Source organism: Macrotis lagotis, chromosome 6 (assembly GCF_037893015.1).
Source record: "Macrotis lagotis isolate mMagLag1 chromosome 6, bilby.v1.9.chrom.fasta, whole genome shotgun sequence".
Lineage (NCBI taxonomy): Eukaryota > Metazoa > Chordata > Mammalia > Peramelemorphia > Peramelidae > Macrotis > Macrotis lagotis.
The window spans coordinates 160,383,996-160,398,713 of record NC_133663.1 but is presented as its reverse complement, the minus strand read 5'-3'; the positions used below and the strand labels follow the sequence as shown (position 1 = coordinate 160,398,713).

Sequence of the window (14,718 nt, the reverse complement as noted above, 5' to 3'; positions counted from 1 at the left end):
GTGAACCATTAATGTGAGTACCACCTTTTATTTTTGTTTAGCCATTCTCCAACCAATGGGCATCTACTTTGGGTCCATTCCTTGATCCCACACACACACATACATACAAAGTTATTTTCCTGTGTAACCATCAGTGATCAATTCATGAGACAATGTAGTGTGGTGGATAGAATATTAGATTTACAATAATGAGAACTGAGTGGAAATTTCAGTTTTTATTCTTATTATCTCATATGATTTCAGGTATTTTATTCATTTCTCTGAAAATCAGTTTCCTCATTCTAAAAATTAGAGAGTTGGATTACCTTAATATTTATGTATATTAATATATTACCTTATTACCTTAGTTTCTATAACTGTAAACAATCTGGTCCTTTGAATTTAATGGTTTCATTGTGTATTTCATGAATCTTCCAGCAAGCATCCTGACAGTTCATTCTACTTAGAGGTCTAGTCTCTCATCATAAAATGAGGAGGCTATGACCCAAAGAGTCTAAATGATTTTCCCAGGGTCATATTGGTAGTGAGCAGTAGAACAAAAATTAAAATTCACATCAAAGTTAGTGTCCTTGCTGTTGTCAAATTACTTTTCCAAACATTTTAATGATTTTTAAAAATACTAAGAAAGGGATTACGTGTGCTCTTAAAAATGGCAATAACTTGACAATTGAAGAAGTTGAAGTTTTTCAAAATATTTTGAAAAATAAATGGAAAGATATGAGCAACCACTTTAAAAGAAAAAAAGGTATTGATAAGCCTGGTAATAGTATATTTTCTTGCTTTTTGAAAATCAGACCAGATGATTTTATAGAAGCCCATTATTAGGGTGACCACCATATGATATTTTTGGCCATAGAAATTTGTGGAAACTTTTATAATAAGGCAACACGGGGTTATGATCTTGTTGGTAGAAGGAGGGCCCATACTAAAGAAACTTCAGACCCTTCTCCATTGTAATTTCTGTGGCACCATAATAAAAAGTTCATCATTAGGGAAATGCTGCATACTATTATTTGATATCATTAGTATGCAGTTCTGGTTAGTTAAATATTTTTGGTAATTTGTCTATACATATATAATATAAATATATAAACATATGTGTATGCATACAAATATCAAATTAATTGTATGTATACATGTATATACCATGTATAGATAATTATATTACATCTAAATTTTTGTTTAAGACAATTTACAAAGCCCTCCTAGAACTTATAGTGATTCTATTTATATTTTACTGTAGGAGATACATTTCATAAAGAGTTTTGATTAATAATGATTGAAAATAGGATTTATAATGTATGTCTCAAAAAAAGTTACAAACTAAATTATGATACTACATTAAAAACTTAAATAATTTTTGAAATTATATATTTTTTCTCTGCTCTGCCTGAATTTATCTGTGTTAGGGTCAAAGATCTACTAGAAAAATAAATCAGATAGCCTATAAATAAAAAGTAACACTTTAGCTTTTAGTTTCTACCTTTGTATCCTTTTTACCAACCATAGTAGTTATAGTAGGTTCTTTTAAAGTGACTTTTTACAAATTATTGAATTTAAAGATTTGTCTTATTTAATTCAGTGATATCATTTTAAACTAACTTAATTTTATCATTTCAGTTGTGGAGAAATATGCAAGAAGGTTGGCTATTAAATATGATATATCATATCTAAAGACTAAATTTCTATCAATTGTCTGTTGAAGAATAATTTCTTTCTTCATTGAACCCTTCATAAATAAAATTTTTCTTGAACATCCATAAATTCATTTATTTTTCTTATGTAAGATCCAGGCTAAAAAAGCAAATTTTCATGTACTAATCCATATCCACAACACAACAAAACAGAAATCCTTATTTAACCTTTGAAGGCCAAAAAGAAGTATAATATATAAAATTACCTATTGCTGTTAATTCTCTTTTTTAGCCAAGAAACCAACCTGATTGTTATACTTATTAACTCTATGAATGTGGATTTATCACTTAACTCTACTGTCTTAGTTTTATTATCTATAGTAACAGTGATACCTTATCTGTTTTAATATAGGGTTGGCTAGATAATCTCTTAAGGTCCCTTCCCCATGACATCATGATTACATTTATATATATATATATATATATATATATATATATATATATATATATATATACATATACATATACATATACATATACACATATATACACATATATACACATATATACACATATATGTATGTATGTATATACATATATATGATAAGAAAATGAGTTTTTTTAAACAAACTTACTGGCACTTATATTATACAAATAAATATTAAAAGTAATTACTTTGGAGTCAATATACTTATTGCAGTTATGTTGTCATTGCCTAAAACATTTTAAAATTTTTCATTTGTGATTTTCCTTAACTCAAATAGTCTAAGTTGGGACAAATCTTGTTTCTTTAATAACGTGCCTGAAATATTCTAAACATAAATCCTTGGAATTGGCTTTGCTTTCTTCCTTTCTCTCACATTCAATAAACTGCTAAATCATATCAGTTTTACCTCCAAAATATCTTTCCCCTCCTTTTCATTCCCAATGCTAATATCTTAGTTTGGTTTAGCTTCTCTCTCTTTTAAACCATAATGACTAGTTTGGTTTTTCTAAAATTTTTTTCTAATTATATCACCCTGTTTAAAATAAAAACCAACTTTCAATAGCTCCCTACTACCTTCAGAATAAAGTCCAAATTCTTCAGTCTTTCATTCAAAGCACTTCCCACTAGGATTCTGGTATCCTTCATAGATGTATGACCAGGAGTCCTCTTCATGTGTTCTATGATACTGGCAAACTATGTTACCAAATATGCATTGAATACAATTTTATCTTCTTATCATTGAACCATTACAACTGTTCTTCAAGCTTCCTTAAAATGACCTTTCTCTGCACCTCAGCTTGTTAAAATCTTATCCAGTCCAAATGCTACCCCTTCCATTAAGAAACTTCACATTCTGATGTGATCATTCCCTCCTCGACTTCCACCCTACCTGTGACACATCATTTTGTCTTGAAATAATAATTTTTTATGGGCTTCCCTTTAGCAAGTCATGAGGATCAAGTCTGGCAAAGAAGACTAGCAATTAGACTGGAAAATAATGCTTTGGGTAAAACATTCAACATAACTATAATAATGAGGTTGATTTTCTCACAGAGTAAACTGATTCTTAAGGCAGATATATTAGAGGAGGTAAGGTTGTGAAGATGGTAAATTTATTTAAATTGAGTTTTTTCCTTTTTATCTCATTTATTCTTTACTATTTTTTCTAGTGTTATAAACATAAACCCTCAAGAAAATGATATATTCTATGATGTCATTGCTATCGTTGATCCATTAACCAGAGAAGCACAGAAGATGACTCAATTATTAATTGTAAGATGATACAAAAATTGTTTAAATTAAATGATCCTCTTCAAATTTGTAATTAATTTAGATTAGTGTTTTGTTTTTTATGGCACCAGTTATATAAACATAATTATTTAACTTGCTATTTTATTAATCATTTCAAACTTCTTAGTTCAGAAGAGAAACACAAAAAAAAGACAGTTTTGTTAGCACTATATAAAATTTAATACACTTTAAAAAAAAACCTCTCCATTTCAGAAGTTTATGGTTTCATATGCAATACTCTTTTCTATTGTTTCTGTATTGGAATGTTTGCATTTATTGATTTTAAGGTCTTATTAAGAAAATGTAAGAAAGAAACAAAAATCAGTTTTTAAAACTTTAAGGAAGGGGCAGCTAGGTTGTAGTGTATAGGGTACCACTCCTGGAATTAAGAGGATCAGAGTTCAAATGCAGCCTCAAACACTTACTTAGCTCTGTGTGACCTCAGGCAAGTCACTTAATCCCATTGCCTTACAAAAAAAAAGCAAAAACCAAACAAAAAAGGGAATTTCAGAGTTGGTTTTTCATATCTTGTAGCACTATAGTGTAAAAGAAAATACAGTAAATTTTAAAACTTCATTAGTCATATAATTTCAAGTAACTCACTTGTTAGAAACTCAGTTTCCTAATCTTTTAAAGAGGAATAATAATATTGCTATGTCTTTCACATGTTTATTATAAAAGGAAATGCTTTTTAAGTTAAAACATGTAAAGGTAAACATGTAAAAGTGATTAGTATTTATAATGCCTATATTCTATTTGGACTACTGAATTTATACTGATTTATACAACTGAATGATATAAAGAAATAAAAATAATTAGCATCAATTTTTATTCATTAAATGATTTTGGAAGGATTTCTCATTTAAGATTTTTATTAAATTACTAAAGAGAGTAAACTTCATGATTAATTTTTTCATTTCATAAAATTTTTTTTAAAGATTCTGTACTAAGAACTATTGATTCTCTACATGTTTCCTATATTCTGCCTCAAACAGTGACTGTATCTCATTGTTTCACACTAAGGAAATGGATCACAATGAAACCACAGTTTTAAATATGAATTATTTTGCTTCATAGGTACTTGGCCGTGTGGTCAACATGAAACTGAAATTGTTTATGAACTGTAAGCCAAAGCTTTCAGAAGCTCCACTGAAGAGGTGAGGAGTTAATACATTATCTGACAGTAAATATATTAAGTATGTGTTCAAGGCACTGTTGTGGATATTAAATATCAGATACTGACTGAATGCTGAGAACATGGCAATTCCTCTAAGTTTGAATTATGTTCAGGACCAGAGCAGTGTTTGATGATAGGGAAAAAAGTAATAAAGACAAGACATCTGAGACCAAAGTTGGATTGAAGTATAAAAAGAACAGTCCATGGATTATAGAAGCATGAAACCTAGTCAATTTCAATTAATTTATTTCTGGGAGGAGAGTTTAGTTGTAAATACAAATTATTACTTTCAGTTCATTATGATCTAAAATATAATTAGGGCATATAAGGCATTAAACAATATTAACTGTACTTTTTCCATTTTTAATAAATTATTTAATAAATTATTAAGATTTTTCATAAATTCATATTAAACAGTGATATAACAGATCAACTGCCTGTTATCCAATTTAACAAACACACTTAATATGTGTGCAAGATACTATGTTAGACTAGACCTTAGAGATTCAAGAACAAAAACAAAACAAATCCTGATATCTATAAAAATCATTGGCCCATTAGGTTTTTTAAATTTTTATTTATATAAGTTTTAATTTATGGAATAAAGCAAGCATTTCTATAACATAGTATAATAAAAAATATGATCACACATAAAACTACAAATCTATTATGTACAACTTGCAAAAATAAGTTTAATTTATTTAAACTTTTAAATATTGAAATTTTTAAAATATTAAATAACTGTGTGTATATTTCTTTTCTTCTTTGTCCCCTTTACTCTAGTGATGGCTGTGATTAGACATAAAAGAGGGCTGTTTTTGTGTGTGTGTGTGTGTGTGTGTGTGTGTGTGTGTGTGTGTGAAAACATTCTATGCATGCTTCTATTTATCTTTTCCTCGATATGAATAACATTCCTTAATATGTCCTTTTTTTAACTTAGGAATTTATAAAACAACATGACTTATTTGTTCAAATTTGTTCTTAAAATAATATTATTGTTCCTGTATAAAATGTTCTCTTCGTTCTGCTCATTTCACTCTTCATTATTTCCTGCAAGACTAACCATGTTTTTCTAAGATTAAATTCACTATTTCTTAAAACGCAGTTGTAGTCCATCACTATCATGTACCACAACTTGTTCATCCATTCCCCAACTGATGAACAGCCCTGTAATTTCCAGTTCTTTGAATCCGAAAAAAAGATCTGCACTGAATATTTAGAACATAAAAGTTCTTTTCCTTTTCCCCTAATTATCTTTGGAAATAGATCTAGTAGAGGGATTGCTCGATCAAAAGAGGCAGTTTAATACTTTGGCCATAACTCCAGATTGTTCTCATAAATGATTGGATTGATCCACAGTTCCACCAACAAGGAATGTATGCCAGTTTTTCCTCATCCCCTCCAACATTTGTCATTTTAGCTAATCTGGTATAAAAATGATATCTCAAAGTTACTTTATTTATATTTTTCTAATCAATAATGGTTTAGAGCATTAGGGAATGATTTCTATTCTTCCAAATTTGAAAAGTTCTTTATATATTTTATATATGAGACCTTTATCTATGAATCTATCTGTAAAAAAATTTTCCCATTTTCTGCCTTCCTTGTGATCTTAGCTAAATTTCTTTTGTTTGCATAACAACTGCTTCATTTTTTTATTGGGTTATTTTTTTCCCGCAGCTTTTATCGTTTCGTTTTGGAACCAGAACTGACTCCAGGGCCTAATAATATTCTTTCTTTGAGGCCTATGGCAAAGTTCTTAGAAATGCCTGAATCACCTCTTCTGACTCTCAATATGATTACTCCTGAAAGCTGGTTGGTTGAAGCAGTACACAGTTCTTGTGATCTTGATAATATTCACTTGAAGGATGTAAGTTATAATTTACTGACCTGGAATGTCACTCTCTTTTTGCCTTCATTTCATAAAGTATCACTCTTAATTGAAGATGTTGCTCAGATGTCATCTTCTGCATGAATCTCCTCTTGACTTCCCAACCTAGACAACCTTTTATTTAATTAATTTATACATATATATATATATATATATGTATACACATATGTCTATATTTATAAACATATTTTTATCAATTTTCCACGTATGCTGAATATATTTTAACTATCTACTCTATTTGAATATTAAGCTCATTTCAAGTAGGAACTGTTTCCTTCTTTGTACCCTTGTATCACTCAAACCTAGCATGTTGCTGGCACCAGAATATGAAACCAAGACAGCTCAAACCTACAACACCAAAGGACCCCTCTATCCTTTCTCTTTATCTAATATTCTCACTCTCCTCCTTAAGTTCTAAGTTAGTCTTTCCTTGGCAAATCACTCAGATAAACTCCCTGGGTGAGCTCTGCTCCACAGATTGACTAATGACTCTCAAGGCTTATTCTCCCTTGCATCCATAATTGGCTTTCCTCTCTGCTGCCTCCTACTCCACCACCCTTCTTTGTATGGGGTGAACCCCCAGCTCTTCATTGGGTCTGGTGTCTCCTACAGAGTGAGTAGCTCTAATCCAGGATCCTATGGTTGATGCGTGGGGTGAAAAAGAAAAAAAATAACCTCCTCTAGACACCTACTTTCTGGTAGAGGAGCAAGCCTGGATTGTTCCTCCAAAGCTCACTCTCTCCCAGCTTTTCTGCATCAGTTGTCTCCCAGAGCTGGTGCTCTTGTTTTTCTAGATCATCAGGCACATGGATGATCTCCAGTCAGCCAAAAACAAGCTGCTTCTATCAATTCCATGAAAGAGAATTTCATACTTTTTTTTTTTAGATTTTTCAAGGCAATGGGGTTAAGTGGCATGCCCAAGGCCACAGGGCTAGGTAATTATTAAGTATCTGAGGTTAGATTTGAACCTAGGTACTCCTGACTCCAAGGCTGGTGCTCTATCCACTGCACCACCTAGCCGCCCCAAGAATTTCATACTTTTAAAGGATAATAATGCAAAAGTTTTTCTTCATACTTCACTTAAAATAGCACCATCTTGCCCTCTTTGCCTACCTTGGATTGGAGATGGGGAAGAGACCAATTGATCAGGGTTGGTTTTATAAATTCCAATTCACACCATTATCAAAATAAATTCAAGATAAGGAGAGCAATAACAACTGGTGGGATCAAGAAAGATTTCTTGTAAAAGGTAGTATTTGAGTAAAAATCAAAGAGTTGGATGCTGTCATATTCTACTTCTGCAACTGTCTTTATAGATGTGGCATTGTTTTTCAACTAATTCAGATTTGTATTAATAATAATAATAGTGAACATTTTTAAAAGTGCTATAAAACTATTTCACTTGATCTTCTCAACAACCCTTTAAGATATTTATCATTATCCCCATTTTATAGTTGAAGAAACTGAGATGTAAAATAGTGATTTATCCTGCGTTTGTTTATATAGAAGTTATTTAGTAAATGTCTGGGACTGGATTTGAACTCATTTCTAATGGACTTTAATGTTTTCCTGGTAATACTCATAGCCCAAGTATAAATTCCATCAAAACTCAGTTCATACCACCTCTGTTCTATTCAGTCAGACTGTTTTTTTGATTCATTTAAAACAAAATTTTGAGGGATGCAATTCAATCCTGGGCTCTTTATAAACCCTTCTTACCTTTTTTTAAAAAATCTAGACTCAGAGCATCTCTTGGAATCATGGATTTGGAATCTTCAGGGAAAAACTGAATCAGATTTTTCTAAATGTATTCCTTGAGAGTATTCAAATATCAAATCTTTATATTCAGGCTATTTCTAATGCTATAAGTAGAGCACATCCAATCTGTTCTACAGACTCCTAGCCCTACTTTTGGTCATCAAACCAATAAGCATTTATTAAGTACCTACTACATCCCATGCACTATATCAAATGTTCAGGATACAAAGAACTGGAAAAAAAATCCCACCTCTCATGGTGCTCAGTTTAATCTGAAAGACAACATGATCTATACAAACAAAATCTGTAAGGATAATCTGAAGATAATTGAAGAGGGAAGGCATAAATTTTAAGGGGGACTTAAAAAGAATTCTTGCAGAAGATCTGATTTTAGCTGAGTCTTGAAGTCAAAGTAAAGATGAAAGAAAAAATTTCAGGGATGGGGCCAGTTTATGAAAACATGCAGTCAGGAAATGGAATATCTTGTATGAAGAAAGCAAGGTCAATGTTACTATACTGCAGATTATGTGAAGGAGAATAAGGTTTAAGGAGATTAAAAAGGCAGAAGAGAGTCAGGTTATAAAGGGCTTTAAAAGTCAAATAAAAAAAATTATGTTTGATCCTGGAAGTAATAGGGAACCATTGGAGTTTAAATTGGAGACTTGAATCAAAGAGACCACCTATAACACTTCTGAAACAGTCCAGATATGAGGTGATGAAGGCCAGTTCAAGATAGCCAATAGGCAATTGGAAATGTCTAGATCTAGGTCAGGAGAAAAGTTGGAGCTGGAAAAATAGATCTGAGAATCATCTGCATAGAGATGATAATTGAATCTATGGCTAATGAGATAACTAAGCAAAATAAAATATAAAGAGAAGAAAATAGGATACAGACAGACCCACAATTAGTTGAAATAACCTGGATAAATAGTCAAAAAAGGAAATTAAAACATACTATCAGATGGATAGGAAGATAATCAGGAAAGGGTAGTCCTGAAAAAACAGAAAAAAAGTTTCTAAGAGAAGTCATCCAGTGATAGAAGCTAAACACAAGTCAAGAAGATGGATGACAAAAAGAATGCTATTAGATCTGCTATTAGAAGAGAGATGCTATTAGAAGAGAGAGATCCTTAGATTAGAATGTGTTTTTTTATTCTTCAAAAACAATCCCAATCCAAACCTTCACATTCAATTTGATTCATAAATGCTACATATGCAGTATAGCTTTTTGTTCCACAGCTTCTTTGCCTTCTACTTGGTCACAATGGTTTTGTAAACTGAAAGGAAATACTTTGATGTCAATAACATGAGATGAAAAAGTGATAATGCTTGCTCTTTAAAACTATTTTAGAAAACTGTACAGTTCCATAATCTATCAAAATGTTTCAAACAAAAGAATTCAGTGATTTTAAATACTCTTCCTTTATATTATATTATGATAATAATATTTCTAACCTATGAAATTCATATTGTGAAAGATGAAAATGCCTTACTTAAATTGTGAAAAATTATCTTCATAGATTGAGGGAACTGTCAGAGCAGAATATGAACTAGAATATCTATTGCTTGAAGGACAATGTTTTGATGAAACTACTGGACAACCTCCTCGGGGACTTCAGTTTACTCTTGGCCTGAAAAAGAATCCTGTTATAGTTGATACCATTGTGATGGCTAACCTTGTAAGTATTGGGTAGAAGTAGTTTTTATTTTTTTCCATTTCAACTAATTCAACATTTATTAAATACTCCTTTGCATATAATAGACAGGCATCATAATATAGTCAGGGAGACTTAAAATTAAGTTTCTCTTGCACAGATTAACTATATGAACTTGGAAAGTCATCTAAGTCTAGGTACCAGACTATCAGTTGCCTATTTGCATGAGTGAAAGGAAATTCCATGGCTAAGAGCATTCAAATGGATGAAAACACCATTCCCTTGGGGGGGGGGGGTAAATAAATATGTATTTTGCTAGATCCTGGGAGAAACACAAAGATAATTAAAATACAATTGATCTTTAATGAGCTCCTAGACTAGCAGAGAAAATGTAACATATTTATAAAGATAAATAAGTATAATGGGCTCATAAGTTTTATGTGGATGTTTATCCACAAGTCCAGATCACAGCCCATCTTTTGTAGTGATTTGTTCAAGGAAATAATTGCTTAAAAGCTAAATAGTTCCCTGATACTCTATGACCCAAAGTCTTTTCAGGATGGTATATACACTATGCCTGCATTTGGACATCAATTTGATGGTGCTCAAGAATTCTAGATCATATTTGTGCTACAGTGAAGCTTTAGAATACAATAACTTAAGTAACACCATATCATTATATAACAATACCTTAGGAGAAATGCAAACTGTTATTTAATGTCAAAGGAGATGGGAAAAATCTACTCCAACTGGGAAAATTGAGAGAGATTTTCTGGGTAAGAAGACCATTGAAAAGGGTAAGATTTGAGAGGGCAAATAATTCTTTACTAGTTAAAACAACAGAACTACCTTCTTACAAATTCTGTTACATAGTATAGTTAAACACTGAAGTACTAAGATAAAAATAAAACACTGCCTATATTTTGTGTATTCCATAAGCAAAAAATGAGAAGCTTAATTAGAAGTATGAATAGTGACTGACCTTTAATTTTAATAAATTTTATATTAATGTGATAATCTTTTATTATACAGATCACTTTTCAGGAAACAAAACCGAATACTATTAGGAATATATTCATTAAAGGGAAAGGAAAGGTTATGAACATTTTACTGAGGGAAATTAGAATCTCCTCTTGAATTATTTTAATGTGCAATACAGTTTTGGATAATTCTAATGCAATTCTGCTTAGAGGTAAAGATATAAACTAGATTAGATTGAAAGGTCCAGATATAAACTAGATTAGATTGAAAGGTCCCTACTAACACATTATATTTTTTTAAAAATTCCTTTATAAGCCCCTAGAATATAGGTGTTATCATTATTCCTACTTAATAACTATCCTCTTAGATATTTAAGTCTTCTCTTTGGATCCTTTTTTCTTCCCATAAGGGATATTTTCAATTAAAAGCAAATCCTGGTGCTTGGATTCTGAGATTACGCCAAGGGAAATCTGAAGATATTTACCAGATAACTAGGTAAGTCATCATATTCTGGAATAACATGATCAACAAATTTACTAGTTTTTACGTGAAAGTTGTCAGAATTGCATAATCACATATAGAAAACCACCCTTTAGCTTTTGTCCAGGTTTTCCAGTATTCCTGGGACGCATGTAACCTCTTAGAATATCTAAATTCTCTCTTTACTCAGCATCATCTCCTTCTTAAGAACTTTGCTTAGCTATTAGCTCCATCTCCCAAAAATATTGTCTTTATATGTACTTGTATGTGTACATGTTATTTTCCAATAGAATTTGAGTTCCTTGCTGTTATAAGTTGTTTAATGCTTTCTTTTTTATCTCTAGTTTAATTTTACCTTTATTTTCCTAACCTACCATAATGTGATTTATGCATAGCACACATTTAATAAATGATTGTTATTTAATTATCTCTGCACCTTACCCTCCAGGTAATTTTGAACGTCACCTAACCTTTCTTAGCCTATACCTATTAAAAAAGAAAGAATCCCCATTTTCACCCTTTGATTTATAAATTATAAAGTACAATTCGGATGAAGGATATATAGTATAGTATAGTAATAATAACTTAAAATTCAAAAATATTAAATTCTAGATTTGCCCAATTTTCTTTAAGGATATATTTCTCATCTTTCCTGTCTTTGATCATCAAGATTTTGCCAAGGAACATGGGGAACAAAGATATTTCACACACTAGAAGAAATCACTAACTTTTCTTCAGCATTTGTGATTTTGTAACTTTGTGGTAGATTTTCAGATTAGGAAGGTTGGCAGTTACTCTGAAGAATTTAAATATTGTTGAATATCATTAATCCAGGGATAAAACTATTAATAGTTGGTTGATAAAGATAGAGATAAAATTAATTTACTTTGAGTATGACTAAACTGGATTATTTACCTGTGTGACACTCAACAAATCATTTAACTTCTTTGGAACTCAGTTTCCTCATCTGTAAATTAAGTAGTTTCACTTTTCTCAGATGCCTTCTAGCTCTAATCTTTTAATTTACAAGTTTTTATTTTCTCCTGCAATGCCCTCAATAAAAACAGAAAGAAAAAAAAGGAAACCCTAAATCTACAATCCATTGACTTAAAATATTTGTATATTTCCAGTAATATATAGTTATACTCTTTAGAATAATAATACTAAAATATGCAGATGAGTGTTGATTAAAGCTTGCACTTCATTGGTTTTAATCATCACCAAGATTCAGCACTTGATTTACCTTTTCTTTTCTTATAGGTATGACCAAAATCAAGCTTTTTTCTTCTTCTCGAGTCTCAGTACAGTCATTCAGTCAGTTACTGAAGGTTTTGTAGGGTTATAGGGCAAGCAAGTCTTTACAGATAATTTCACTACAGTGCCTTAAGTATATCATAAATTTTTGACAAATAAATTGAACAAATTGACATGAAAAATTTTTGACATACAAATTGAACAAATAACATTCCTTGGGAAAATCTAACATTGAAATTTTTCTCTAAAAACAAGGAAATACTTTTAATGCTATAAACCACTCTCAGTTTAAGCATATATTAAGTTTAAGTATATATTTTCAATAGTTTATTATGTTTTTTATCTTGGTAAGGATAGTTCCTTCTGTTATGGTAAAAACCAATTCTGCTAATTCTTATTTTACTTATTTATATAATATAGATAAATGTATAGATGTTTGTTCCATTATGGACAGATAGAAAAAAACATTATTAAAGGCTTGCCATTTACCAGGTCCTGTGCTAAGTGCTAGGACTACAAATAAAAATAAACAAGATTATCTTTTTCCTCAATGATTTTATATTCTAATAAGGAAAGATAATATATAAAGAGGCAATGAAATGGAGATTATGTGATACACTCATAGTGGCATAGTTAGCAAAGCCCATGAAGTAAAAAAGCAAGATAGAAGCATAGTTGGGCTATCAAGCCCAGAGTGATTCCAAGGTTAGAACCAATTTTCATATCTGCAGGGACTGGAGTCAACGGTGATAGAAGAGGCAATATCACCAAAGGTGTTAGGGAAGTTTATTTATACAATTAGGAAATTTCCCATATGCCTTAAATAAATTTTTAAACTTATCAAATAAATACTCCAGTGATAAGATCAATATGAAATCCCTTGGGGTTCTTTTTTTCAGGTGGAAAACCTTTAACATAAATAATCAAAGTTGAAGTTTATAGCAACTAACATCAATATTAGTTTAATAAAATCGGTCATCAAGATCATACTACTGTTAAATTTTGGGAATACTGATTGACATTATCAGCAGCTTAGACTCTACTTTTATTTTTGTATGTTTAAGTTTATTCCATTCAACTCTAGGAACAGGATAAATGTACCACTTGTGACTGAAGTATTTCTAAGTATACTTTCAGGATCAAAATATTTTGGAGAAAATTTTTATCTACAAAATATAAACTGAATGAGAAAATTATATTTTTTGTTCAACTGATTTTGTCCTTATTAAAGGAATTCACAATCTTAATTTTATTCCCATCACATTACATTAGAGCATCTATTGACATGAAAACATATTTGTCAGGCTTCCATTTATCTAGTGTCTAACTAAACTTCTTGCCAGCAATATCTGTCATCTTTTTCTTTCTTCATTACTCTTTTCCTGCCTGATTTGATCTAATACCTGTTCCATATTTTTTGTAGTTAAAACAGTAAATTGTCCTTCAAACAAGTTTAATTAGAAACAATGGTTTAGAAAACAAAATAAATTTTTATCTAATGATTTGCAACCTAGCCTTGCTGGTACTTTTTAGGATTTTTTTAAATTTAAGTATTTGTATTTTAAGTATAAGTATTTACCCTTATTAAATTTCATATTATTTGATTCAACTTATTAACTTAGTCTGTTAAGCCTGTATATAATCTAATACTCTCATCCACTGCATTAGTTACCCTTCCTGACTTTTTGTCATCTGTGCCTTTAGACAAGGATAATTAATATTAAAGTAATTAAGGAAAAAGCTCTGAGGCATTTGAACTAAGACCTCCTTGCAAATAGATAATTACCTTCTAAATGACTGCACTTGGGTTTGGTCACTGACATCTTTCCACTCAGATGACATGTCAAATACTTTGCTGAAATTTATGTAAACTATATGTAAAGCATTTTCTTGATTTTCTTAACATTAAAAGGAAATAAAGTTAGTCTGTCATAACCAGAACTTGATAAAAAAACCATGCTGTCTCTTAGTGATTACTTTAGATTTCAGATTATATTCCTTTAATAATAATTATAGTTTATATATAAGATGTATTTCTCACTCTCTTATGTCTTTAATCTACTTAGGGATGCATTGAAAGAGTTAAGGATATTTGCAAGTAAACTCAATGT

The 14,718-nt window shown here is 30.6% G+C and overlaps 1 protein-coding gene across 2 annotated transcripts in view; it reads left to right on the top strand.

The window, feature by feature from the left end:
• The window catches only part of UGGT2 (UDP-glucose glycoprotein glucosyltransferase 2), a 206,053-nt gene that overhangs the window by 136,685 nt on the left and 54,650 nt on the right, over positions 1-14,718 (top strand). For both annotated transcript variants that reach the window (XM_074191915.1, XM_074191916.1), the window contains exons 25-29: positions 3,291-3,393; positions 4,489-4,568; positions 6,269-6,458; positions 9,758-9,916; positions 11,283-11,368. In XM_074191915.1, the coding sequence (XP_074048016.1) occupies positions 3,291-3,393; positions 4,489-4,568; positions 6,269-6,458; positions 9,758-9,916; positions 11,283-11,368 (618 nt within the window). The remainder of the gene's footprint in view (positions 1-3,290; positions 3,394-4,488; positions 4,569-6,268; positions 6,459-9,757; positions 9,917-11,282; positions 11,369-14,718) is intronic.